Genomic DNA, 27,665 nt, shown 5'->3' on the forward strand with positions numbered 1-27,665 from the left:
TGCGGACTCAAGGGTCCCAGTTTCGATTCCGGTCAAGGGCATGTACCTTGGTTGTGGGCACATACCCAGTAGGGAGTGTGCAGGAGGCAGCTGATCGATGTTTCTCTCTCATCGATGTTTCTAACTCTCTATCCCTCTCCCTTCCTCTCTGTAAAAAATCAGCAAAATATATTTTAAAAAAGAAATCCTTGTCTCTGGGTGCTCAGCGATCAGCTGAGAGGACAGGAGAATAACAGCTTTTATACCAGAGGTCCACTTACCCAAGGACAATCAGTACAAGTCTACTTACAGTGAACACACGTACACTGGGACCAAACTTCAAAGTATGTTGTGGGAGAAAAAACATCTGATTGGGACTATCACATAAATAAAATTTACATATATTGAAAGTTGCTAAGAGTAAATCTTAAAAAGTTCTTAACACATACACACACACAAAACTTATTCTGGTGATCATTGTGCAATATACAAAAAACCAAGTTGTACACCTTAAACTTAAACATATACATTGTTATGTCAATTATATCTCAATGAAGCTGAAAGAAACTTATTTCATCTTATAGCTAGCAAACTTTAGGCTATACTTGCAACTAGGTAATAATTCTTATATATTTTCACATCTTTATATCTGACTTGTTAAAATTAATGAAGAATGAACAGGGTACTGATTTGGAGGAGTATAACTTTTCAGATGAACCTGCCCAAGAACACTTGATGCCACCCTTCATTTCGTTCGACTTTTGCAGGATTACAAAGAGGTAATTTTGCAAACATTTTAGAAGGTGTTACCTATTTCCCCAGGACTTCTCTTAATCCTTTGAGAGTCAAATCATTATTTTTGGAGGCACTCAGCCTGTCTTCATCATGAAGATTCTCAGATGCCACCTGGCCTCACTCTGCCAGAGCCTCACTGAGTGGTAGCTCTGCATGCGTCCCCAAAATCACTCATGGACTTCACCAAATCCTGCACGATTTACAATTATTCTTTGTGATGTATTTGTCTCCTATTTGCACTGCACTGTCAGACTTTCATGACACCCAACGATCATAGAATGTGGCCATGAGAGACACGGACATGACAGGTCCAGTGGAAAGGTGAGGGGAGGGGAAAGAAGAGCTTTGGGTTTTGTGCTATGCCGATTCGGTTTCCCCTGCCACCTCCTAATAGCACGGACTCAGGATAATAAATACCTTGATCAAGCATGTCAAACTCCCGGCCCGTTGGCCGCATGCCTCGTTTATTTGGCTGGTGTTAGCCTTTGAGTTTGACATGCTTGACCTGGATAATGAGGACTGCCCAGAGCAGAAACAAGTAAGGTGGGTTTGGCCACCCAGAGAAAGTCTATCCACAAATGCTCTTTCACACTGGGCTGTGGCTCCTACTGGCCCTTACAGACGGCAAAGCCACCCACTCCTCCCAGAAGAGCCACCAGACAAAGGCCACTTGGTCAGATGACACTTTAATTGGCTAGAAATATAAAACCTGTCTCTGGAGCCTATGAGGAGCCACATGTGGAACAGAAGAGAAAGCGGAGGCACAGCACTGAGCGCCCAGGGGAAACAGGCCGAGCAGGTCAGCGATGGCTGAAGAATCCTTGAGGATGGTTATACTTAAACGGCTTCATCCTGCTGGGTCCCCTAGAGAAACAGGAGAAGGGGGATCAGTTCATACCATGCCCTTTGGGCTGTCGGGAGAAATTACATTACCTGCACAATACCATCCAGCTGTTAGGGGAAAAAATAAACGTGTGAGAAAAGCAGACTGCAGAACAATATGTAAGGTGTGATGCCATTTTTGTAAAAATGTCTATATGCTTGCAAATGCATGAACACAGGCCTGGAAGAGCCCTCACTAACAACGGGCACTTCTGGGGACAGGGTGTGGGCACCCTCACTTTTTAGTATATTTAACAACTGTTGACTGTTTTTTCTGTGTTTGACAATGTACATGGTTTAGTTCTATAATTGAAAAAAATAGAGGAAAAAAATTTAAAAACCTCTTTTGCAAGGAGAGTCCCATGCAGGAGGGAGGTAGGACCCTGAAGTCAGGGGGTGAAAAGAACCTGCACCAACTGCCTGCTCTTAGACGCTATGGCTATGATTTTTAAGGTTTACAGATGAACAGTCTTAGGAGTTAAACTATCTGCCCAGCATTATACGGTCAGAAGGTGGCAGAGCCCAAATTCAAGACCAGGTCTGACGCCAAAGCCTTGACCTCACGAAGCTTAGGTGCTTCAGCTATCATCCTGGGCCCCCAAGCAGAACTCCACACAGGGTCCCTTCCACACAGCCCCCCGTAACTCATGTCAGGTGAAGGGCCTCCTTTATTCATCTGCTTATGACTGACATTCAGTAGTAACCACTAGGTAACACCCTGGATCTTGGTCTGAGTGAGTGAAGGTAGGAGGGAGAGGGGGAGGAAGAGAGGGAGGGGGAGGAGGAGGAGGAGGGAGAAAGTGTGTGTGTGTGTGTGTGTGTGTGTGCGCGCGCACGTGCACAATTGCAGACACGGAGAAAAAAGGTTCTAATTCCAACACCAAGAAAACCACTTACCTAAGTGTGGGTTCATTCTGCCTGCACCATGCTTGGCACTTTATATGCTCCAGCTGGTTTAATTTCACCCTCCTAACCATACCTGAAGTGAATGCTGTTTTACCAGTGAGGAATCTGAAGCTCAAAGAGACTAAGTATAGACCCTAATCACACAGGTAGGAGCAGCAATTTGAACCTAGGTCTTTCTGGCCCCAAAACTTTTGCTCGTAGCCATGAGGTCAGATACCTCCCAACACCAGAAGGGCACTGTCATTTGGGCAAGTCTAAGCATACATCTGATGGAGAACCTACAGCCTGAAGGTACCCACCAGCCTCTGTAAACTTTTTGTGCCGCATGTTGGGACTGGCTATGCTAAATAAAATTTGTTGCATTAAAAAAAAAAAAAAGTCCAGGCTCCTGGGGCTTGATCCCAAGGGTCAGAAGGACTTTAGGCCAAGAACCTCACACCGCACCAGTCATGGAGTTAATTAGATCTGAGTGGCCAAAGCAGCACCTTCCAATGCCCTTACAGAGCTCAGCGTGGGTGACATCCAAAGCACTTCAGAAAATGGGTCCTTGGGGAACCAGTAGATCACAGCAAAGGAACACTGGCCATGTGAGAGATCCCACCCTAGGAATGTGCTACAGCAGGCTGGGAGGGTGGGAAGAGCTGAGGTCTCACACAGACCCACTGGGGAGAGCAAGTCCTAGAAGGCGCCAACATGCAGCCACCAGCGCCACCTCCCAGCAGCCACTCGGGGGTTAGAGCTGGTTATTATCAGAGAGTACCACAAATCAGGCCAGGCGGAGGTGCCAGACACAGGGGGGAGGATGCTGGGGACACGTTCCCCAGGCTGGGACTGGCTGCCTGAGAAGGGGAGGGGCAGATAAGGCGCCTCTTAGACTGATAGGGAACAGGGGGCTGTCCTGATTAGAAACAGATTCTAGCCCTTCCCCTTCCCAGACACCATTCCTCTCCAAGCCCTTGCCCCAAACAGAAGGGACACCTGAGCAATGTGAACTTGGGAGTTCTGGAATGGACTCTAAGAACATGAGTTAGGGGACAAAAGTGAAAGAGAGGACCCCAAAGCAAAAGGGAAGTATCTAGAAGTGCTAGGAAAGCAGGCATACTGAATACCATTCTGGAAACTTTACATAAATTAGAGATAATATATCGTGAGCTAGACGGTAACATTTCCACTTCAGCCTGTAGGAAATAGACTCCGAGCTGAGCTGAAGTGATTCTTCCAAGGTGAGCAGCAAAGGAGAGATCTGTACTTGTGTTTGTCTTCCTTCAAGGCTGGTTCCTGCTGTCCAGCCTGACTGCTTAAAGCTATGATTCTCAAAGATGAGCCCGGCTTGGCTCAGCGGTTGAGCATCGACCTAGGAATTAGGAGGTCACGGGTTTGACTCCCGGTCTAGGGCACATGCCCAGGTTGTGGGCTCGATCCCCAGTGGGGGGTGTGCAGGAGGCAGCCGATCCAGGATGCTCTCTCCTCATGGATGTGTGTCTCTCTCTCTCTCTCCCTTCCTTTCCTCTCTGAAATCAATAAAAACATATTTAAAAAAAAAGAAAGACGTGTCAATGCCTTAGGAAGAGTACAGAAGGACTGGTGGAGGTGCACGTAGATTAAAAGGCTTATTTGGATGGTACAGAAAGTATAAAGTAAAATTCAGCCAAATCCTCTTGGTTCATGGTTCAGTTCTGCTCACTCAGGGGGTGGTCCCCCTTCAGAGGGTGTTTGTGAGGAAGTTTCAGGAAGGAGACAGCAAGCTCTCCCCAGGAAACTCGGCAGCAGGATTTTAAATTCCTCTGTGAACAGAGATCAGTGCAGCTGGGAACAGGCATGCCCTCCATGCCAGGCTCTGATCTCTGCCCCAAATTCCCCGTGAGAGCCAGGATTGGAGGTCGCTGGCACTCTGACCCCTCCCCTCACCTGAAAAGCCGCAGACACATCTTCTCCTGGGGAAACTCCTTGGGCCCCTCCACGCTGTCGTCGTGGATCTCGGTCTCCAGGTAGACGTCCAGCAGCACGCACAGGCGCTGGAGCTGGTTGGTCAAGAGCTGATGGCCGGGCCGGGGCCCACACAGCTCCTTGTAGAACACGTTGACCTCCCTCTCCATGGCCTACAGAGTGGGAAGTCCGGAAACTCAGCACGACTTTCAGACTGCTGGGTCTGACAGCTCCACAGAACAGCAGCTGGGCCTCTGCAGGAGCTAGTGCATACCACATCAAGCCGGACTGGATTACACTAAACCTCCCCCTCCTCAAAACTGGGGTCTTCCTGATTTTGACCCATAGCTTTCCCTGCCTTGTACACCCACAGCCAAGAGGACGGAGGTGTGTAGAGAAGGAATCTCACGCTGAGATCCAAGTCAGAACGTGCGAGGGTTAAAAACATGCTCCACAGCCTTAAGGCCACCGCGGAATCAAGTCATCAGACATAATAATAATTACAGCTGATCTCATACTCATCTCATTCCAGCAATCCTATGCTTCTGAGTTAATTCGCATTTGCACAGAAGCCCAAGACAACCACCTTTCAGGGCAGGTATTTTCCTAATTTGTAAATGGGGTGAAACCTGTGGACCTCAAACTAGGTAGCTGGTTGCGATGGGTCCAGGTTCTTTCCTCCGTTACAGCATGCAGCCTCCAGTACGTCCTCTAAATCCTGGCAGGCTCCTCTGTCCTAGGAATTATACGTGTCCCAGCCCTTAGCTCCCCAGAGGCTCTTCCTGCTCCTATGGTCACCCCAGCAGGGCCTTACCCGGATGTTGTCATCATTGTTGTGCTGTTTCTCCCCTTTCCAGTTCAGACAGAGCTGGAAGATGGGTGGGATGGAGGAGTAGCCGGGGTTCAGCACCACAGCTGCCTGGAGTTTGGCTGGGAAGGGAAAGGAGGAAAAATCCGTTGTGACCCCGATGGCCAGCCACGCGCTGTCCCCATCGGAACCCTAAGGCCATCGCTGATGTCCCGTATTAATCCAAATGCTCCAGAGCACATTCTGGTACTAAACTGACTTTTGTGTTTGTTCTGGAACCTCCGAAGTGGAACTGCCAGGTTGTAGAATGTGATGTCTGTGACTCTGGTGTCTCTAAGGAGGCAGAGGGGTGTGGACTCCCCAGAGTCGAGTCCACACTGGGTCTGCCTGAGTTCTATTTGTCCCTTTGACAGAAGTTTGACACTTATTTGCCAGCAAGTTAAGGATTTTCCCATGTAAAGGCATAGTTTTTTTCAGTTTTGTGTATTAGCTATTACACCAAAGTTATCCTCTCTATTCTGTTCCTTTTATTTTTAGATATTATGTTAGTAAAAACTTGTTAACAGCCAACATTTATTGAGTACTTACTGTTTCCAAGCACTGTGCTATTCTGCACACTTTATTATCCTAACAATGATTCTGAGATGGGTACCATTATCATCATCCCCACTGTACATATAAAGAAACTCGGGCTCCAAAAGGAACTTTCCTAAGATCAAACAGGTGCAATGCAGCAGTGCTGACTTTAACTGCCTGATGTCAGCGCTGTGTTCATAATCATTCAATGAAATATTTGTATTTCTTTAACATATTCATTTTTTCTCTGGGGGAAGTCTTTGCCACTCTCAATAGGATGACATTTATCGTCTCTACCAATGTAAGTATGCCATTCTTTTTTCACTATTTATGGGAGGATTTAAAAAAGAACTCTCTGACACACCAATAATTCAAATTAACAGCGGGCAAGAGAGTATGGGTTAAGACAATTCTTCCTCAACAGTCACAAAATCATTTATTATAGTGATTCCTTTCTTTACTGTTGTGTTGCCTCTGTCACAGCAGTCTGCATATATTTCTGGATTGAACCCTATTCAACAACTTTTTGTTAATCTAACTGCACAAATTCAAAATAGTAGTCCCCTACCCTGAGGGAGAGCATAAAGTGGGATTGAGAGCCTCCCTGTACCTGAAGTACTTAATTTCCTCAGAATAATTTTAAAAACACACGAAGAAAAAGAGAAGGGAAGAAAAAACTACAAACAAGTCCCCCGACCCTGTGGCCACAGTACCAAGCCCCGGGAATCCGATCCTGTGGTCCGAGCCAGGCCTGCTGAGGCTGGGGCCGGGCAATAGCATCCCAGGGAGTATCTGGGTGGCTCAAGCAGGAAGCCTGGCCAATCAGATGCCAGGACACCTGTGAGGAATCACAGTTTTGATGCCTCCGATGAGTGCAGAAACTGCAGAGGGAGGAAGGTCCTGCCACCCTGCACCTCACAACCTGAGAGGGACACGTCAGTCCTTCTGGGAAGGGGGGTAAGAACAGGTGATCGATTCTAGAGAGCAGTAAAGCCAAGAGCTCAGGGTCAGAGGTCAGACTGGGTTTGTGATTAAGTCTTAACGTCTTCACCTATAAAATAAATATTACCATCCCTAGGACAGTCATGAGGATTAAATGAGATCAAGTACTCACCTAACGGTGCCTGTCACATTCATTACTATTTGTTAAGTCCTGCAGCAGGATTCCAGATCTTTCGCTTTCTTTGGGCAATTTCCAGGAATGTTTTATTCTCAGCCACTCCCCTTGCCTAGAACCACGGTTATGAGCAGAACAAATTACCTGTGCCCCTTTCCACGAGTGCCATGTAGTAGAGGTTGGTGTCCCCAGCCAGTCCTGCCTCCACAATTTCTTTGGTGAAATGCAGATCCTAGAAGTCACCACGGACAAAGAATGAACTGCCTGCTCCTTTAAAACCTCCTGCCCGCCTGGTAGAGACATCAGCCTACGGTCCCCAGGACAGCAATGATGACCCGTCACTCCTCTACCTACCACGTAATCCTCATGGGCAATCGTCACCCACTTCACCAGGCGAGAGACAACCTTTGCAGGGAAGAGGTAGTGGCAATCGCTAGTAACTGGTACAATGCCATGTTCTAAAAGAGAGCAAGACAGGTGGTAGAAATCAGGTGCCACAGCTAGATAACCAGCATCCTCTAGAGGGCTCAGATGGCCTTGCCAGATGTCTAGGTACACCTGGCACTCAGTAGGTGCCCAGGTCAACATGTGCCGGGAATGCAGGCACGCCAACCTGACTTCACCCAGGGCTACGTGCTAGTGGCCAGACCCAGCACCAGCATTCACGGTGCTTTATCCTTAATGCAAATGACAGTCAGCACAACAAGAGCCCCAGCAGCCAAAACCAATGACAGTGCCGCTGCAGCAGGGACGGTTAATTAGATCGAGTCGCCGAGAGGGCTGTTCCCACAGCTGACCTTGATGGAGGAAAAGACTGAAGTGTTCTGTGTCAGCTCCTCCAGGGGAGAAAGGCTGGAGAACTGTTCCAGCGTGAATTCCTGCTGGCATTTCAATAAGCAAATATGCCAACACAGTAAACGCTGCCCAGGATGACAATCATCCAACCTTGAGACAAACAAATGCAGCACTGCTGAAGGGGAGAAAGGCCCGACGGACCAGCAATGCTGCCCTGGAGAGACCAGGGTCCACGGGGAGCACAAGACCGAACCCGAGGGGTAGGGTCTCGCGATGGTCCTGGAAACCCAATGTCTGTCCTGACAGCCCTCTTGTATCAGAAAGACCTTAACCCTCACTATCTTGCCTTGTACGTAGGAAGCCCCTGACAAGTATTTACTGAATGAATGAATGAAAAGAAGCCCCCTATGGCCACCACCGTGGTCAATGGCTCAGCAGAATCACCTGGGAGCTTATGAAAAGTGGGGTTCAGCCTGACCCTGGAGGGTGTTAGCTCAGTAGGTCTCAGGGAGGGACGAGGAGTGGATCCCTATACAGCTGTATTCAAAGAAGCTGAAGGTGGGCTCCATGAATCATGAGCTGGACTCCCACTAAATATCTGTAGAATGCACACCAGTCGGACATCCGCTAACTTAGGATGAGCTGCCCCTGACCAACTTGTGCCACCAGAAGGCTCTGGGCCTCCTCTGTGAGCCAAAACCGCCCTGATGACCCTGGGGGCCTCCTCTGTGAGCCAAAACCACCCTGATGACCCTGGGGGAGCTCAGATCTGTGCCTGGATGGCCTGCAGCTCTCTCCAGTGGCCCTGCCAACACCGCAGCTCAGCAAGAGCCCGAAATCCAGCCTCTTTAATTCGTTGTCAGGGTTCCAGACATCTGAATGAAGAGCTAGGCTGTTTTTGTCCCTGTGTTGAGTGAATGGCTCTCAAGCCACAGGCCCAACAGCAGCTTACCCAGGGACGCGAACTGTTTGTGGAGGGCCAGGCGGGACTGCACTCTGGTCTTTAACAGCTTCATGGTGGTCTCCATGTGGCTGGAGCTCAGCGAGTGGTCAGCAATCACCGTATGCTGTGGATGACAGCAAGAGGCACACCTGAGTGCTCCTCCCTTCCTCCAGGCACCGCCTCTCTCCTAGGCCCTGCCTGCCAAGCTCACCCATGCCCTGAGGTGGGCACCTGACGGGAAAGGCAGGGTTTACCTGCTGTGACAGGCCAGACACCGAGTCCCAGCAGGAGCCACACAAGCTGCTGGGTTCTCAGGAGGCTGTGGCCAGCTCCTGAGAAAAGGAAAGCTTCTGCTAAGGTGCCAGACGCCCTGGGTTCTGCTTACACTTCATGTTTGGCCTCTTTGTACACAAGACCAAGGGGCAGCAGAGCCTCCAGTTGTGCTGCACCCAGAGCAAGGACCCAAGTTACTTTGATCTAAAGGGTTTCTAGACTCAGGAAGAAGGCAAAGGTGCCTAAAAACTTGGAGGCCTTGGACATTTTAGTGTCCTGAGTGGAGGGAGGACAGATCGTATCCTTAAGGGAAAGCATTCTGCTAGTGTAAAGCCCCCAAAAGCCTTTCTGGAGTCTGTATGGGTAGAGAGGAGGTAGAGCTCTCCAGCTAAGGAGACGGGATCAGTGTACACACCTGGGGCTGCTCTTTAGGGAAGTGGAGGCCACCCAGCTTCTGTACCCACAAATAGGGGTGTCCTAAATCAAGTACGTAGTCTCTCAAAGTCAGGATGCTGCATAAAAGAATAAAACGATTTTGTAAGTCCTTTCTGAAATGGTCCCAGGATATAGTCTTCCTCCCAATCACCCCAGACAGGCGGGTCCTGCTGGCTCAGCCATGCTTATAGCCAGGCTACCAGCAACGCCTCTTGACTTCAGCGGTTCCCTATTGTAAATGTCATCTCTCCCATGTTCACTTCTCTCTTTTCCCCTGACAGTCCTCAACTAATAAGCAAATCTCAATAAAAAGTCAGTGCACATGATCATTCTACTTACTAGTTTACCAATTTATAAAGTACTAGAGGCCTGGTGCACAAATTCGTGCACCAGTGGGGTCCCTCAGCCTGGCCTGCGGGATTGGGCCGAAACTGGCTCTCTGACATCCCGAGGGGTCCCAGATTGCAAGAGGGTGCAGGCCAGGCCGAGGGACCCCACTGGTGCACAATTGGGGCCAGGGAGGGATGCGGGAGGTTGGCCAGCCAGGGAGGGACCATGGGAGGGCTCCAGGGCATGTCGGGCCCATCTTGCTCAATCCCGATCTGCCGGACCCCAGCAGTAAGCTAACCTACCAGTCAGAGCATCTGACTCCTGGAGGTCAGTGCATGTCATAGCAACTGGTGATCATAGCGAGTAGTTGAACAGCCTTAGCATATCATTAGCATATTACACTTTGATTGGTTGAACGGACGCCCGGATGATCGGACACTTAGCATATTAGGCTTTTATTATATAGGATTTTAAAATGTTTTTAATCTTCAGAGAATTAAAATGTTCAACGTTTTTATTATAACACGTGTTCTTATTATGTTCCCGACCCACCCATCCATGACCTCCGTTTGCCCCATAAGCAGGAAAGATCATGTGTTCCCTTCTCTCAATAGAGCATTCTCTCCTGCCCCAAGGTCTCCCTACCCCCTGAGAGGCTGCTGGCCCTACTAGGTCTCCTGCATTAAGCTTGAGCCACAACTCAGAAGCAGAGAGGCTGAGAAAGGAGGAAATACTGCTGACTCACCCAACTTTATCAAACTGGTACTGATTGGCTGGATTCGGAGTTTTCTTTCCATGATCCCCAGGATACAAACAGCTCAGGACTGAGTCAGGAGACAGCAAATCACTGGAAAGGGAGAAGACTGCAGTGAGAATGCGGTCCAAGGCAGACTTGGACATTCGGGGGTGGTAATGCCACTTCGCATTGATGACCAATGCCACCATTTAATGAATCTTTCCTGTGAGTCAGACACTTTATACACCTGAGGTCATTGGATCTTCATAACCCTATGAGGTACAGAGTATTATCATTTCCATTTTATAGAGGAGAAACTCAAGGCTTTGAAAGATATGGTTTGTCCAAAATCATGTTGCTAGTTAAGTGCTGGAGCTGAGATTTGCACTAAAAAAGGCAGTAGTAGTGCCCGAGTTGGTTTGGCTCAGTGGATAGAGCATCAGCCTATGGACTGAAGGGTCCCAGGTTTGATTCTAGTCAAGGGCACATGCCCGGGTTGTGGGCTTGATCCCCAGTAGGGGGCGTGCAGGAGGCAGCTGATCAATGATTCTCATCCTTGATGTTTCTGTCGCTCTCTCCCTGTTCCTTCCTCTCTGAAATCAGTAACAATATATATATATTTTAAAAAATGACAGTACTCTTACCCACCAAATAAAAAACCTATCCATCTGGCCAGTGTGGCTCAGTGGTTGAGTGTTGATTCAGGAACCAGGAGGTCGCTGGTTTGATTCTCAGTCATCAGGGCACATGCCTGGGTTTTGGGCTCCATCCCCAGTAGGGGGCATGCAGGAGGCAGCTGATTGATGAGGTCCTTTCTCATCGATGTTTCCATCTCTCTATCCCTTTCCCGTCCCCACCCTCTAAAAGCAATAAAAATAATAATAATAATAAAAAAACCCACAAAAAACCCTATCCCTTCAAAGTTATATGGAGATCAGGGCCTTACCTAAGGGGAGCAAAGCCCCATGACACTGGAAATAGAAATAATCATAGTTTTTATAAAAGCAGAAAGATCCCTTTCTACCCCAGAAAGGAAGTGTGCAACTTTTGGTGCTGTGTCTATCACACTTTGACCAAATTTCATGGTACTCACAAGAAAATGCCCCCTTTATATTAGAAGAAAAAGACATAATCACCTGCACTGGAGACAAGGTGGCCCAGTGCTATATACAGAAAGACAGTGATGCCACTGCCACCCAACTGGAATGGCTAGGGCACAGACTGTAATTAAGTGTGACACGCAGAGAAGAGAATTGGGGGGAGCATAATAATAGAGTAATCGGATCACAAAAGGACAACAGGGCCCACTCTTTCCCTCAACCAGTACAGAGTCTCCATTTTTTCAGGAATAGCATCAGGAGCAGCTCAGGCAGAAGAGCTGATCCTGCTGCTCTGAGCCCCGGAAATGACTTCGGGACTTACTACTGTGGCGGTGGCAGCTTTTGGCTCTTCTCTGTTCTCTGTCTCTCCCAGAATCTCTCTGTCCCCACTATCCCCCAGCAAGGGTCTGTCCCTTTCACTGCCTCACAGGGAAAACTGGCTAGAAAATAAGAATTGCCAGTCTTTGGCCAATACTCAGTGACTATTACTAACAGAATGAATCAACCAAAATAAAACACAACAGCTAAAATTGCACATAAGGGTTTCTAATTGATAAATCTTGATGAAAGAATCAAATCTTTTTTTTTTTTTTTAAGTTTTTATTGATTTTAGAGAGAGAAAGGGAGAGGGATAGGGAGATAGAATCTTTGATTGGCTGCCTCCTGCATGCCCTCTACGGGGGATCGAGCCTGCAACCTGGGCATGTGCCCTGACTGGGAATCGACCAGGTGACCTCTTGGTTCATGGATTTATGCTCAACAACTGAGCCACGCTGGCTGGGGAGAAAAAGCAAATCTTCTTGACAAAACTTACATCTGTAATATGTGTCTCAAGACAACTGACTTTGGTAAAAACAATAGACATGAAAGGGGAAGCTATAGTCATCAAAATACAACATTGAAACAAAAAGCTATTCAATGAGTCAAATCTTTGTTATAAAATTTTAATGGAAAAGGGATTAAAAAAACCTTGGTAAAATAAAAATGGAAAATGAGTAAAAATAGTTTAATGGCTTAATGAAAAATTAATGGATTAAAATGCCCCACTGGAGATCATTCTGGAAAATAATTGGAGGAAAATTCAGCAAGGCTAGTATAATTCTGATTAAAATGTTTGTGTTAAAAACATTAATTCCCTAATGAATTAATAGATCCTGGCAAAAGTCATCAATATCGCAAAGATAGAGAACTCGGGTCTCTTATGGAAGCACTCAATATCTATGACACAGTCCTGCTCTTCTGCCCCTCCAAGAAAATAAAAATGGAATTTCATCAATCCTCTAAATCTAACTACAATTTATATGAAATACATGGGGAAGGAGTAACCCATAAAACTGTACTGTAGGGATGCAATCACCAAAACCTAATTCTGGAGGAAAACTACAGAGAAAACAACACAATTTCTCAACAAAAGATGGCAGAGACATTCAGATGAAAAGTGCCTGAGAGAAGCTTCACCCAATTGCAACATATGGACCATATAGAGTTCCTGAGTCAAACCCAAACTGTAAATCCAAACAGAAACAACTAACTTAGAGAAAACCAGGGATACTTGCACTCTGACTGGCTATTGGGTGATATACTGTGATCACATCGAGGGGGACAAAAAGAAAGACGGACAAATACAACCATACACCAGGCTGGTGTCTCCAGGGGCCGAAGCAGCCTGTACTTGAGCCAAGGCCTCTGGACTGGGAGTCTGGAGCCCTCGACCCAGGGCTTCCACGATCATATGCGCCCTGGACCTCAGTTTATCCATCTGTACAATGAGGGGATGAGCTAGACCAGTGGTCGGCAAACGCATTAGTCAATAGAGCCAAATATCAACAGGACAACGATTGAAATTTCTTTTGAGAGCCACATTTTTTAAACTTAAACTTCTTCTAACGCCACTTCTTCAAAATAGACTCGCCCAGGCCGTGGTATTTTGTGGAAGAGCCACACTCAAGGGGCCAGAGAGCCGCATGTGGCTCGAGAGTTGCAGTTTGCCGACCACGGAGCTAGACAAAACCTGAAATCTCACCTTCTTTAAGAACCCCACAGGGCCAAAAAAAAACACAAAAAAAAACAAACCACAAAAAACCCACAGGGCCCACCACAGTCCTCCTCCCACTGCCCAGGTAAGAACAATCTGGGATTGAGCTGAGTTGTAAAGTGAAAATCCTAGCATCTTGTGATAAGAAAAGAAAATCCGTCAACTTGATAATGTCTGCCAAATCTCATTTTCATTTTCAAGCTCTTTCAACACTGGCTGTAAAAAGCTGTTACTCTGCCCCACCTACTCGCTCTGCAATCTGCCGCAGTCACTTTTGTCACCTGCTGTGTAGGAGGACGTCACTAAGTCAAGGCGGTGAGTGCTTTCTAAACACCAGCGATGCGCCAGGACTTCCAGGCCAAGTGGACATGACGACAGAATTCAAAGTAGGCACGAACCTCTCAGAGCCAGAGGAGAGAGAAACTGCGAGCAGCCCAGCACCCCGGCTCTCGTCACAGCACCCTCCCTTGCCCCCCTCCACCACGCCTGCTCATACCCTGCACTGATGGGGGTGATGAGCTCCGTGGCAGTTGTCACTTTGGCTTTTACTGTCATGATGTTGAGGTTCATGAGATAGTAGAAAGTCAGGTGAAGCACACTGTCATCTGGACGGGGAGGGAGAAAGGAATGCATGAGTGAAACAGGAGAGCGAGTTACTAGTTTTACAGAAAGGGAAGTCAATGAGGCTTTAAGATATTTTACTATAAAAACAAAAACTCAATGGCAATTTAATGTTGAGGGGGGGAAAAAGCAGAGCATCTACAAATTCTTTGTTACTCCCCCCCCCCAAAAGGTGGATCTCCATTTCCCTCCCCTTGAGTGTGGGTTGGACTTACAGGCCCTGCTTCTGACAAATACAGTATGAAAAGGGGGTGACCCAGTGATCACCAAGTGGATCCAAGTTTACATCACCAGGAATAAGACACAATGGTACCATGTACCCTTGACAATGAAGATCATCAGAGAAATATGAAATCAGAATCTGTTCTTGGGCAAAGAGGCCCCCTGGCTTGCTGGACCCTGTGCACCTACAGCTGGCTGAACTCCCAAGTGCTATGGGACCCCCAGAACAAGGGGAGCCAGACCTTTGCACTTGAGGTCCAGCATGACGGACAGCGGGTGCCTCTTCAGCATCTCCTTGCGTTTGTCATCCAACTGAACTCCCAGTGTGGGTCGCCGGCGTTTCTGGACAAAGGGAAGCGTGGACACGATGAGCACTGGTCATACAAAACCTCTCCCTTCCTTCTCCCTACCGGCCAGGGCCTCAGCACTGCTGCCTGGGACCTGATGCTTCAGCTATTCAGCGGCCAGGCTCCCAGCAGCCCTTTCCTTCAAACCTTTCTTCTGCTTCTGGGAAGGATGGCACCTGCCAACTAGCAGGCCCCAGGGCAGCTGCTTGGCACGCCCACAGGAGGAATCGGCTCTCACCGTGGTCTGCTCCTCCTCGGCATCCGAGTCGCTCTCGTCATCTGCAGACACAGAGAGAAGGCGTGTAGAGTGGAGGGGACTCCCGATGCTTCCTAAAGGACCTCAACCCAGGGCGGAAAGGGGCCCAGACTCTGTCGTTTATAAATGTTGTTTGTTTTTTTAGGATAAATTAATTTGCTGCTTCATATTCAGTATAGAAAACATAATGATGCAAGAAAACAAAGAAAAGAGAAATGACCTGTACTCACACCACCTATCTTTAAGAGTTTTTTTTTACATGTTTTTTAATGTTCTCCTATGGACCATAAGCCCCTCCACTGGTAGTGGTGGTGGTGGTAGCAATAATAGTAATAAAGTAGTAACAGCAGCTCAGATCATTTGAGTGGTTGCCATGTGCCGAGGATGATGCTAAGGGCTTTTGCATGCATCACCTTGTTAAATTCACATAATTCTACATGAGGTATTACTATCCTGTTTGGACAGGTGGCTAAACTGAGGCTGAGGAAGGTTAGAGAGCTTCCCTGGAACCAATGAGCTGGTGAGTGCAGGGCTGAAATCCACAGGCAGGGTTTCCCTGTCTCCCCCCGAACATAAAGCCAAGCTCCCTGTTAAACAAATGCAGTACAGCTCACTTCCAAAGGACCAGCACTGCCCCCAGGTGGTGACTTAGTGTCCCCGGAGCCAGCTACAGAAGACATTACCTTGGGATTCCTCGTGAGGTTTAAACAGGGCCTTGGCTTCGTCCACACTGCCTTCGATTGCCACAGACAACGTCTTATCTGGGAGCAAGAAGAAGCTTTGTATGACAGCGGCTGAGGGTAGGAGCTCAGCTACACAGGCAGGCCAGCTCTGGGACTGCATCTCTTCTGCCTTTGTCACAGCTCCTTACTGACTGGGGGTAGGGGGACAAAAGCCCTTTCTCCAGACGAAGAGAAACAGGTAGGACACTTAAGTATTTCATGCATCACTTACCGAGAACAAAGAACCCAAAGTGTAGATTCCTGGACAAGTATGACCTGAGACTGGTGGTGAGCACCTCCGGTTTCTGGCTTAGACCAAGGTGCAGAAATCCCAGCCTCGGGCCTAAAGCTGCATGGTACTCTCCTGCCAAATGCCTTAAAGGTTCTCATGCAGAAACCCGTAACTGTCACATCCCAGAAATGATGGCTTTCACCCGACCAAGTGCTCATTCTCTATTCCACACCACACCAGGCACCCGCTGGCACTGTGACATTTCACTGGGAGGCAGGAGGACAGTGGGCAGAAACTTGGACCCTGCAGTCCAGTCCTAGGCCTGACTCAAGCTCAGTTCTATTCAAGACCAGATCTATTCAACTTGAGCTTGGCATCTCAAGAACCATGCACCAGACCCAACATCTTCCTGAGAGACGCCTGGGCCTGCCTTTGTAGAGCCCTGTGGGTCTAGAGCTGGGAGATCAGACAGACCAGCTCCCCTCCTGCTCCATTCAAAAGAGTACACAGATTACAGACAGTCACAGAAGCCTAAAATGATTTGTCCAATCGTACTAAAGAGGGATGACAAACTTCCCCGGAGGGGCAAGCCACTGGGGTAATATTCCCAGGTAGCCGCCCACTACTCTCTCTGACAAACCTGCATGACCCACCACACCTTACCCCAAATAAGCTGGTTGCCCCCATCGACCACTGGCAAACTTTTGAGTAATTTAGTCCTGAAATTGGACAGTGAAATGACAATGGAAACAGGTTGGGGTTTAAACGAAAAAGAAAATTACTCACCCTGTCTAGGGGGCTGGGAGGATTTCATATGAGCTGATGATGGAAACAGGAGGGAGGACAACGGGGAGGGAGGACAAGGGGAGGGAGAGGACCAGGAGGACCCAGAAGACAGAAGAAGAGAGACAGTGATGTGGTGGTGCCTACAGCCGGGAGGAGAGGCATGCCCTGGTGGGGGCGGGGAAGAAAACTTTAGGTGCTGGGTGCAAGCGGCAGTAGAGCAAGAGGCAGGGTCTCCAAAACATCTCAAAACCCTGGAGGAGTAAAGGGCTGCCTTTAAGCTTATCATGAGGACACAGTCCCTCACTGGGCAATTCACCGTAATGACATGCAGCCTGTTTGGGGCGTGAAAAGCCCAGGAGAGCTGGCGGGGACCTGTGTTCAGTTTCTGAAGCTGAGCCAGAGGTGCAGATCCACCTGCCAAGCGTGCTTTGGGCTGCCTGGGTACTGCATCCGACAGGCGACCAGCCAGGCTCATTGAAGATTCAAAGCCATCCATTCTGAAATGCCCATCAGTGTAGTCCAGCCTCAGGCCAGCTAGTCCAAGCAGCCATGCTGGGTGGTGCACAGGGGAGGCGGCCCTGGCCACCTGAGGGTGTCTGAGCTGGGCCTAGAGCTTTCCTCAGCCAGCAGTGCTTCCAAATGACCCCCTCAGCCACAGCTGCTGCTCCCCGGCCCCTCTGCACCAGGCCCCGTACTCACCACAGGCCTGCCCGTACGCAGTGGCCTGGACAAAGAGGACATAGAGGGGAGGCGGCAGGTGTCTGGCCGTCTCATACTGTTTGTGAGCCTGGTCGAAAGGCATGAACAGGTACTCTTGCACCGGGAGGGAAGCCTGCAAGCGTTGATGAGGATGAGGAGCAATTAGAACTTTCTTACAGTGCTGAAGGAAATTTCCCTAAGTCAGTACAATCACTTTACAAACCTAAATATATGCAAGGCATATTTTTTAACAGGAAAAATTAAGTACCGCCCACACTCTTAGTTTCCATTTTTGTTCTGTCCCTTATCCCATTATAAAGTGTTACTGGGAATATTTCTGTTAACAATTCTAATTCTATGCCTAGTGTGGAAGGGAGGAAATGTAGACTTGCCAAACCCCTGAAAAGGGAATTTATAATTTCTCTAGGGTCCTTTTGCCAAGTTCCTTCCTAGCAACCATTTACCCTGCTTCATAAAGCTGTAAGGGCTTAGACCAAATCTGCTTCACAAAGCCAACAAAATCAGGTCACCTATATAGACAGACAGTACAATTCACAGGAAAAGTGGGGACTTTTCCTCCTAGGGTACCTAATGGCTTTCAAATATGAGTCACGTTCTTTTCAGAGTATGTAGATCTACTAAAGATCTTCCCCTGAGGTACAATCAGGGGGATCTAACAGATATCCACAAAAGCACACTTAGGCACCTATAGACTTCGGGGGCTGGTAAAGACCATGCAGGGGGTAAACTAAAGAGTTTGCAAAAGTGGGCCTGTTTGGTGTGGCTCAGTTGGTTGGACATCAAAGCGTACACTGAAAGGTGGCCAGTTCCATTTCTGGTCAGGGGGTGCAGGAGGCAGCTGATCAATGTTTCTCTCTTACACTGATGTTTTTCTCTCTCTCCCTCTTCCTTCCTCTCTCTCTAAAAGTCAATAAAAAAATCTATTTTTTTTTTTAAAAAAAACAACACACGTGTTTTACCGGGATAAGGCTTTGGGATAATGCTGGCCAGTGCTGCTCAGTGGTTGTAGTGTTGGTCTATACACCCAAGGGTCCTGGGTTTGATTCCAGGTCAGGGCACGTACCTGGGTTAGATTTCTGGCCCCAGTCGGAAAGCATATGGGAGGCAACCAATTGATGTATCTCTTTCACACTGATGTTTCTCTCTCTCCTCTTCCCTCCCTTCAACTCGCTCTAAAAATCCATGGAAAATATATCCTCAGTGAGGATAAACAAACAAACAAGAAGAAAGCACCCCAAGTAAACTTGTGTATATGTCCCCGAGTCCACCTGGCCAGCTTTTCTTCTCCCCAGGACCATCCTCGAACTATACTCTACGTCAGGGTAGGGTGACACACCTGGCAAAACCCAAAGGCAGACATGGCTGCTGATGGCTCGGGTCGGCAGGGTCTCACTGGTTCTTCAGTGGAGGCAAGGCAGAGGCTGATGGGTGAGGGTTTTGGGGAAGGCCCTCACCTGCATGATGCTGTTCAGGCGAGGCTGGAGGCTGCTCAGGTATTCCTTCTTCACTTCAATCTCCTTAAGGATCTTCTCCTTGTTGGAGAGGGACTCTCGGTACTTCTCCGCCAACCTGTTGGGAAAGGACAGAGCACTGTCCCTAGATGCTCTCCAGAGATACCGACATACCTGTTCACTGTCAGAATCCACCTAATAAAAGCAGCTGGGATGAACTGATGTTCACCTAGCACATACTATATGCCTGGCACTTTGAAGAACTCTTTATAAGCATTACTGCATTTACTCTTTATAAAAACCCTGTTAGAGCCTGCTGGTGTGGCTCAGTGGTTGAGCGTTGACCTATGAACCAGGAGGTCACAGTTCAATTCCCAGTCAGGACACATGCCCGGGCGGCGGGCTTGATCCCAGTAGGGGGCATGCAGGAGGCAGTCAATCAATGATTCTCATCATTCATGTTTCTATCTCTCTCTCCCTTTCCCTTCCTCTCTGAAAATCAATAAAAATATATTTAGAAAAATGAAAACCTTTTGTCTGTTAAAAACAAGCAAACAAAAAAACACCAACAACAACCCTGGAAGATAGAGTCTTTTCTATGCCCAAAGGAGGACGTGAAGGCTCAGGGAGGTAGATAACCTGCCCAAGGTCATCCAGGGAAGAGAAGGCACGGAGCTAGGCTTTGCATCCATGACTGTCTGGCTCCAGAAGCTCTGTCCATAACCTCTAGGGAATACCCCGTGTCATCATCTGCTCCATTTCTTGCCTCTAGAGGCAAGACCCAAACTTTCACAAACATATGGACCTAACAGCTACAGGACCCAAATGAGGCCACAGAGTGGCTTGAGTGGGGCAGGGTGGGGAAGGATCCAGACCACAGGAATACAATACTCACAGTTTAGCCTGTGCCGGGAGCACAGGGGAGTGATAGGCCCATCTGCTAAAAATTGACACCAATCCCTAAGCATCAGACTTAGTACTTATTAAATTTATAACATGGACCAAAGGCACAGAACACATTCTATAACCAAAAAAGGCAAGGGATAAAAACAGCTGCTTCTCCAATGAAAAACAGTCCAATCCAATGAGGGAACGATTATGCGAATTACAATTTGTCTATACATGGAATGTCGTACAACCTTCCAAAATAATGTTTGCAAAGCTTTAAAAAACCACAGGGGGAAAAGGCAAAATCAAAATTAGATTTATGGTACAAAAGGTATTTGGGTCTCAGGTGTTAAAATTTTAAAAGAAAGATTACTCCAACTTTCCGTTAACAGCCTTAAGCAATTCCAACCCCACTATGATGCAGTTGGCCAAATTTGAACTATCAGGTGTGAATTCATCACAAAATGGGGTTAGGTCTTAGAGACTATTCTGCTGGTTGCACAGAGCTTTGCTGTCTGACTGTGGATCATAACAAAGTACTATCCCTGTGGTTAAAGGCCGTGTCTGCACAGGTTAACAAGGTCAGGGAAGAGGAAAGCCACCTTTTCCGCTGCTCCAGCTCCCAATCCAGACGTGCAAGGGTCTGCTGGTGAGGGTCTCCCCTGGTGATTTCAGCCTTGCTGATATCGGGAGGGGCCTCTTCATAAAACTCCTCTACACTGACCAGATCGATTTCTTCATGCTTTGACCTACAGACAGAAACAAATGTCAAGCTGCCGTTCTGAGGAACCCAAACTGTGGCTTAAGCAGGCCCCCAGTTCCTCCCCATGTACACCCACTTAGCCCAGGTCTACAGCTACGCAGGGACGTGCCTCACTCCAGGGCCACTGGCCTCTCCATGGGCCCAGTTCCACTGCATTTTGGGTTTGTCAGCTTTCATCTGAGCCATGAACCATGGTTACAGGCTGGGGCATCGCATGCATTCTTACACCTGGAGTGAGTTTATTTCCTCCACGTAGCCTTCCCCTGCGTTCCTCCAATAACAATACCTTTTTAAACTGTACGAAGTCAAAACCAGGAAAGTGGCAATGGTACGATGCTATTAACTCAGATACAGACCTGATGTTAGTATTTAAGTATTACTATGTGATGAATTTGTGGAGCAGATAAGGAGTCCTCAAAAATCATCATTATTATTATTAAAAATAAACTAGACCCAATGTCTGTGCCCACTCACCCCAAGTTTATTACAAATAACACCTTCCGTTGGTAAAAATGGGTCTGACCAAGCAAGAACATGCGCCCTTCTACTCCTTCCTCCCTTCTCCTCTCTCATGGTGGGTTGGCCAAGAGGCATTATTACATTTTAAAAAGAACACTGCCAAATTCTCATTTGTTCACACGAAGGCAGCTAAGCAGCAAGAAATTCCGGTTCCAATTCATCTGCAGAAATGAACTGCTGGACCTTTAGATTAAAACTGGGCCAAAAGGTTAAAAGGACATGACAGGAGGTGAGCTGCTCCCACACAAGGCTGCTCAGAAATCAAACTGGAAAAGGATGCAAAGGCCCCTACTAGGGAGAGACAACTGCTTCTGGCCAGGTGCAGAGCTCAAAACTCAAAAGGGTCAGACAGGCTTTGGAGTTTCTTTGTGCAGCCTGAATAGACTGCCTCCAATCTTCCCACTCAAAGTCATCTATTCACCCTTCTCCCAGGTCCTACAGTCTCCACAATCATCTGATTTCTTTTTAAAGAGACAAGCTCACACAGAGCTGTGCAGGAATACACAGTTACCAACAGACCATCTTGCCGAAGCCCTGTTCTCCAAAACTCACTTAAACTCCAGGCATTTAGTGATCTCCTTCTGCAGGTGCATCACCTCATACAACAGGTTCTGGAGCTGCAGGTGATAGGCGTCTACTTTCTGCTTGGCCTGAAAGGAGGACCAGGTCAGAGGTGAGTGGGGCAGGTCAGGGTGGGGCGGGGCAGAGCAGAGTGGGTAGCAACCTCAGAAAAAGGGATAAAGGGCATTGAGAAGGGGATGGGAAGGAGGGAGGAGAAGGAGGGTTAAACCTCTCAACTCCTACCTCATGGGTCTGATCTCGTCCTTTCTTCAACCTGATGTGGGCTAATCGGTTAAGCTTCTTTAGAGTCATGAAATGAACACAGCTCAGGATCCTGCGATCTTCAATCTCAACTGCCTGCGGGCAAAGAAAACCTGGTAAACACGGCAAGAATGGGCATTGGCTCGCTTCCTTTGGCTCCAAAATAAGGCCATGGGAGGAGGCAGAACCATGAGAGTCAGAGAGCAAGGAAAGAACTGACTGTACAAGGGAAGGGCTTAAGGTTCTCAGGAAAACAAGCCATTTCTGCTTGGACCAAAGTTAACAGGAACTGAATATGGAGCAAGTGCAGCCAACGCAGGAAAACATCTGGCCTTCCATATCGCACACAAGAGATCCAAAATCTTGCCATATACAATGTTACCTCTATAAATAGCATTACAGAATAATTTAAATGAAAATAGCAGAATTATAGCTGTAAAATTTGACCCTCTTTAAGAGGTAAGATATAATAACTTTAACAATATTGGCCAGTGTAAGCACATGAGGTTCCTGGCAAAATATGGGTTGTTTTGTTTTGAACTTATCCATCTAGTTTGTAGTCACACTGTTTAGTTTCTCTGCCCAAAAGCCTGGTTTATTCATTTAGTATTAATAATTTTATTTTTGGTCTCTCTGATTTCCTTGTACATATCCATCCTTATAACAGCAGGGTATTTACATGTCATTTCTCAACACCTAGCAGAATACTTAGCACTTAACACACATTACTTGGATAAATTATCAAATTGTAATTATGGAAAAAATTCATTATCCTGTACTTTCATTACCGTCATTTGTGAGTGGGTGGTGATGAGAAGTTCCAATAAATTAATAGGCAGGTCCCTAGAGCACCCAGGCCCCAACGACCTATTCAGGGCTAGGATAGGAGGCCAAGGTCAGGATGGGCTCTCTCTGGTAAGTGCGACACAGGTGCATCCGTGCAGACCCACCAGGTTCATATTTGCTTCTTCCACTCCTTACCACATCCTTGCCTCCCCTGCTCTTCAGGTCCTGGATCTCGGCCATGAGTCTCTGCAGCTCCTGGCACGTGTACTTGTACAGCTCATAGTCTCTTCCAGGGTCCCGCAGGTCCACCTCAGCCTCCTCACTGTAGTATTTACCTTCCTGCGGAGGCAAGGATACAGGCCTTGAGTAGGGAGTAAAAGTCTCCCAGTCGGGACCAGGGACATGGGCTGAGATCAATAACAATGGAACCCCAAAGCAGGTCTCTATAGGATCTGGTCCTCAAATCAAATGTTTTTCTTCTTTTCAAAATGGAAAATAATTCCTCTCTTCTGATTATAAAGTAATGCATGCTTAGTGACAGATTCAGAACATAGTGCGGAGTACCAAAAACAAAATAAAAAATGGGGGGAGGTGGTAAGAGATCAACCAAAGGACTTGCATGCATGCATAGAAGCATAACCAATGGACACACAAGTAGGGGGGTGAGGGCATGTGCTGGGGGGCGGGAGCAGCTGGGGAGAGGTCAATGGGGGAAAAAGGAGACACATGTAATACTTTCAACAATAAAGAATTAAAAAGAAAAGGCTTCTTGGTTCTTGGGATGCTGCAGCTACAACTGATGGGGATACTCAGGCTTTGTAGAGCCAAGTGCATTCTGGGCACCTTATTAAACAGAGGCTACCAGGAAGGTTGCCCTCTGACCCTCAGCTGCTGCAAACCCACAGCCTGGTGCCCAGCAACAAGCTGCAATTTCTCAGCAGCATGGCAGCCTGGCGAATCTTACCTGCTCGGTGTCAGAACGATTCCGCTTCCCTTCCGCCGGAGCTCCATCACTTCGAATCACTTTGGGCTTCCGCTTCTTGCTCGACTCTGATGACATGCTTGTTTGGTGAGGTCAGGAAGAAGCGGTAGAGACCTGTTAAGAGGAGAGAGCTTTTGAGATTTCCCTGTGGTCAGAAAACTTAAGTCTAATGAGCAGTTGTGGTCATTTACACCCTCGGTAACTCAAGAGAAGACGCAACCCTTAAGCCCTGGTGGGGTAGCTCTGTTGGTGGAGTGTCATCCCGTACACCAAAAGGCTGTGGGTTCGATTCCTGGTCAACACACATACCTAGGTTGTGGGTTCAGTCGCTGGTCGGTGTGTGTACGGGAGGCAACCGGGAGGCAACCAATCGATGTTTCTCTCTCTCCCCCTTCCTCTCTCTAAGCATATTCTAGGGTGAGGATTTATTTGTTTTTTAATTTTTCGTGGGTTTTTTTTTTTCCGGTGGGGGATTTAAAAGAAAAAAAGACAACCCTCCAAAGCTGCGATTAAATCCTCTATAAAAGGGGTGGTGAGGGGCCACCCCTCAGCCTGTCCAAAATGAACTCATCTTTTTCCCCTCCGCCTCCTTTAAGGGCACCACCACCACACCACTGACCGAACTCCTCAGCCCGGCCGATAGCACATCCCCGATACTACTGCCCCATCACTGGAGCTAGTCCTTGATCTAAGTGCTTTATGGGTAATGTTCTCATTTGCTCTTTATACAAACCTTTCGAATAAGAACAAGCACCGTTTTAGAGATGAGAACACGGAGGATCAGAATGACTTGCCCCGGCTGACACAGCTAGGATGTCCCATCAGTGCTCTTAACCACGTTATTGTGCCTCCTCCTCTTGCCACCATCTCATCTGGGGATGCTGTCAACCCCCTGGTGACCCCTAACATTTAAGAGAGCAGAGCCTAGCCCTGGCTGGTGTGGCTCAATGGATAGAGTGTCAGCCTGCGGACTGAAGGGTCCTGGGTTCAATTCTCGGTCAGGGCACATGCCCAGCTTGCAGGCTCGATTCCCAGTGTGTGTGTGTGTGTGTGTGTGTGTGGGGGGGGGGGGGTGTGTGCAGGAGGCAGCTGATCAATGATTCCCTCTCATCATTGATGTTTCTATCTCTCTCCCCCTCTCCCTTCCTCTCTGAAATCAATAAAAATATATTTTTTTAAAAAAGAGCAGAGCCTACATTTCATGGAGCTCTCGGATCATGCAGCGTCCTCCCTCTGCTCTCTCCTGACTGCCACCACCGCCCCCTGAGGTGGGCAGCACCCCCTCCCGTACCCCAACAAATCAGTCACCAACCAACATGGAGGGAGCCAACAGCGCGTGGGAGTGGAGTCAGGGAAGCCCTGAGCTGGAGTCCGAGTCCTGGGACAAGTCACTGCACTTCTCTCTGGGCCTGTGTCCCCCTCACAGTCCCAATGAGAAAAAGGCCCTACCTCAGGGTGGCTGTGGCCGTGAACACGGGAATGCCCTCCGCGGGGGAAGGCGATGATGACGCCGATCAGGAGCGGGGCCTCGGGTGGTACATGCGTGATCTTCAAGGAGGGTGGACACCTGAGGAGGAAGCGACTCTCTTTCCGATTCCTGTTAGAAACGGCCGATTGCTTCAAGGAGCGTCTTATTTCCCTCCTTTAACATCGATGAACCCCGACGTTCCTTGGTGAACAAAGGGACTCTATCTCAGAGCCTTAGACAAGGAGATCTGGCCGGAATCATGAACAAGAATCTGTCTTCATTTTAAATATGCTAATTTTTTTTTTTTAAATCACAGCCTTCTGCATATGACAAGTGAACGGAGTTTTACATTTATGACAGCCGATAACTTTTCAAGTAAATTTAAATTTTAAAAGTGACTCGATGAAGCCCTGACCGGGTGGCTCAGTTGGGTGGAGCGTCCTCCCGTGCACCCAAGGGTTAGGGGTTCGATTCCCAGGCAGGACACACATATCCAGGTTGCGGTTAGATTCACCCCCGCCCCACGTCGGGGTGCCCATGGGAGGCAACCCATCCATGTTTCCTTTTCACGTCGATGTTTCTCTCTCTCTAAAAATCAATACATGTTTTCTAAGCGACTCCATTAAGAACCTTTAGTCAACAGTCCTACATGGTAAGTTGATTTTGGCCAAACCCACAAAGGCGAGAGCCACCAAGGCAAGACCCGAAAGGCTTCCGGGTGAACAACCGCGACCTGCGTGTCTTTCACACGCGAGCGCCCAATAAACGGGCGCTGTTTTCACCGCCGCCTTCGTCCTCGTCGTCTCAGTGCTGCCCATGGGGGGGCCTGGGGCGCCGCAGCCGGCCTTTTCCACGAGAGGACACGGAGCGCGCAGCGGCCCTGAGGACGGAGCACCCGGGCCGGACTCCAGCCCGACGATGCCCGCCGGGCGGCCCGCCCCTCAGTGCCCGAGCCCCCGGCCTCGCCCGGCCGCCCTTTCAGGGGCCCGACCCCTGCTCACCGCCCCGCGCCCCGAACCGGCCCCCGCGTTCCACTCACTTCAGGCGGCCGGCCGGGGGAACTGCAGCCCGCGCACCATAGAGAAGCGGAAGGAAGGAGCGAGCGGCCGGAAGCGCGGCACGGAGGCCGGAAGCGGAGGGTGGAGGCCGGAAGTGAGGCACCGAGGCCGGAAGCCGGAAGCGAAGCTCGAAAGCCCGCGATGGCCGCTGGCGCACCTTGCTGGCTGCGGTTTTGGTGACTTGGGCGTTAGGGGCTGAGGCAACTGGGTTGCCAGGGAGGATCCCCACCGCCATCACCTCACGCTGCCCTCCAAAACCAGGAAACTGAAGCTGCGAGGGCAAAGGCTCAAGGCGTTTTGTTCACGCTTTCCCCAGCGCCTTAGTGCCCGCAACTAGGAGGCTCTCTGCCAAGTATATGTTGAATGAATAGGTCTTTTGCCCAAGATAACACCAGAGTGGGGTAGTGTAGAGCCCTGGCCGGGTAGCTCAACTGGTTAGAGCACAGACAAGAATCAACCAATGAATGCATCAACAAATCGGTGTTTCTAAAATCAATAAATTAAAAATTAATTTTAAAGTGTGGCAGTGTGAAGATTTAGACCCCTGTGAATTTGCCTCCACAACCTGGGTTCTTAACCATCATATTCACCCTAACATCCCACACTACTGAGGGGAGCGAGCCAGGGAGGGCAGTAACCCCATCTTACACGTGTTTTTCCCACAAGTGCATCAGCAGTTTCCTATTTTAGGCCCCATTTGCCCAGGCAGTTGCAGTCCTAATGCATCGTTTTCACAGCGTCAAGTGTTTTCTACCCCTGGTAGGAATTGCACGGGCAGGTTCAGGACTTTGGTATAAAACCTTGCCTGGAGGTAGAAACATTGATGTCCTGAATCCCCGGTTACACTTCCTTCCGCCATGGGGGAGGCCCTCTTTGAGAGTAGCTCAGGAAGCACAGTACCATACCATGAAAATCAGCAGTTGGACCTGGGAAGCTGGTCCTGCCTGGGGCACCTACCAGAATTCTTTGCAGATGATGATAAGACACCATGGTTTATAGTAAACATTTAATTGGTTCCATCAGCAATTCCAGCACAAGGGAGGCAGAATCAACCTACCCAGAGGTTCATGAGGTATGGAGGTCACTATGCAGTGGCCCAGAAGAATGAGAGTTAGGGTGATCAAAGGTGTTGGGAGGAAAGGGATGCCGGGTGAGGAAAAGCACAGAACCTGGCCCGATGTCTGCCTACAGGAAGGGAAGGGGAGGGCAGGAGACTCCCTGCACAGACGGGCTGCAACTACACATTCAAGTTTTCAACCTCAATGTGTGGAGGTTAAGCAATGAGCCTCTTTCCAGCTGTCTTGTAGTAGGAAACCCTCCCAAGTGGTCTTGTCACCTCTGTGCTACCTATGCCCCCCACTCTGTATTCCAAGTTCTGCAGTTCAA

At 48.5% G+C, this 27,665-nt stretch overlaps 1 protein-coding gene across 2 annotated transcripts; it reads right to left on the minus strand.

Annotated features, from left to right (window-relative positions):
- Positions 1-1,443: 1,443 nt before the first annotated feature.
- On the minus strand, positions 1,444-26,380 carry THOC5 (THO complex subunit 5). 2 transcript variants are annotated; one of them, XM_079762380.1, is made up of 21 exons: positions 26,261-26,380; positions 25,203-25,320; positions 23,736-23,867; positions 22,967-23,110; positions 21,968-22,081; positions 21,716-21,813; positions 20,484-20,630; positions 18,997-19,111; positions 17,522-17,654; positions 15,766-15,843; positions 15,065-15,105; positions 14,722-14,821; positions 14,133-14,241; positions 10,511-10,612; positions 9,416-9,512; positions 8,737-8,851; positions 7,344-7,447; positions 7,134-7,221; positions 5,303-5,418; positions 4,471-4,661; positions 1,444-1,638 (listed from the first exon to the last, which is right to left on the minus strand). In XM_079762380.1, exons 3-21 carry the CDS (start codon positions 23,829-23,831, stop codon positions 1,575-1,577), a joined length of 2,052 nt encoding a protein of 683 aa, XP_079618506.1. In that variant the 5' UTR covers positions 23,832-23,867; positions 25,203-25,320; positions 26,261-26,380; the 3' UTR covers positions 1,444-1,574. The 2 variants fall into 2 exon arrangements, with proteins under 2 accessions (XP_079618506.1, XP_079618505.1); XM_079762379.1 differs by having other exon boundaries at positions 25,203-25,422; positions 26,261-26,360.
- Between the last annotated feature and the right edge of the window lie 1,285 nt (positions 26,381-27,665).

This window comes from Cnephaeus nilssonii (genome assembly GCF_951640355.1).
Source record: "Cnephaeus nilssonii genome assembly, chromosome: 22".
Lineage (NCBI taxonomy): Eukaryota > Metazoa > Chordata > Mammalia > Chiroptera > Vespertilionidae > Cnephaeus > Cnephaeus nilssonii.

Excerpts from the sequence above, each read along its gene's own strand:
- THOC5 (XM_079762380.1), bottom strand. The coding sequence starts at position 23,831 with ATGTCATCAGAGTCGAGCAAGAAGCGGAAGCCCAAAGTGATTCGAAGT. Across the intron at positions 20,631-21,715 it reads ACTAAATGCCTGGAGTTTAA|GTCAAAGCATGAAGAAATCG; the intron begins GTGAGTTTTGGA and ends TTCTGTCTGTAG. Across the intron at positions 9,513-10,510 it reads TACCAGTTTGATAAAGTTGG|CATCCTGACTTTGAGAGACT; the intron begins GTGAGTCAGCAG and ends TCTTTTATGCAG.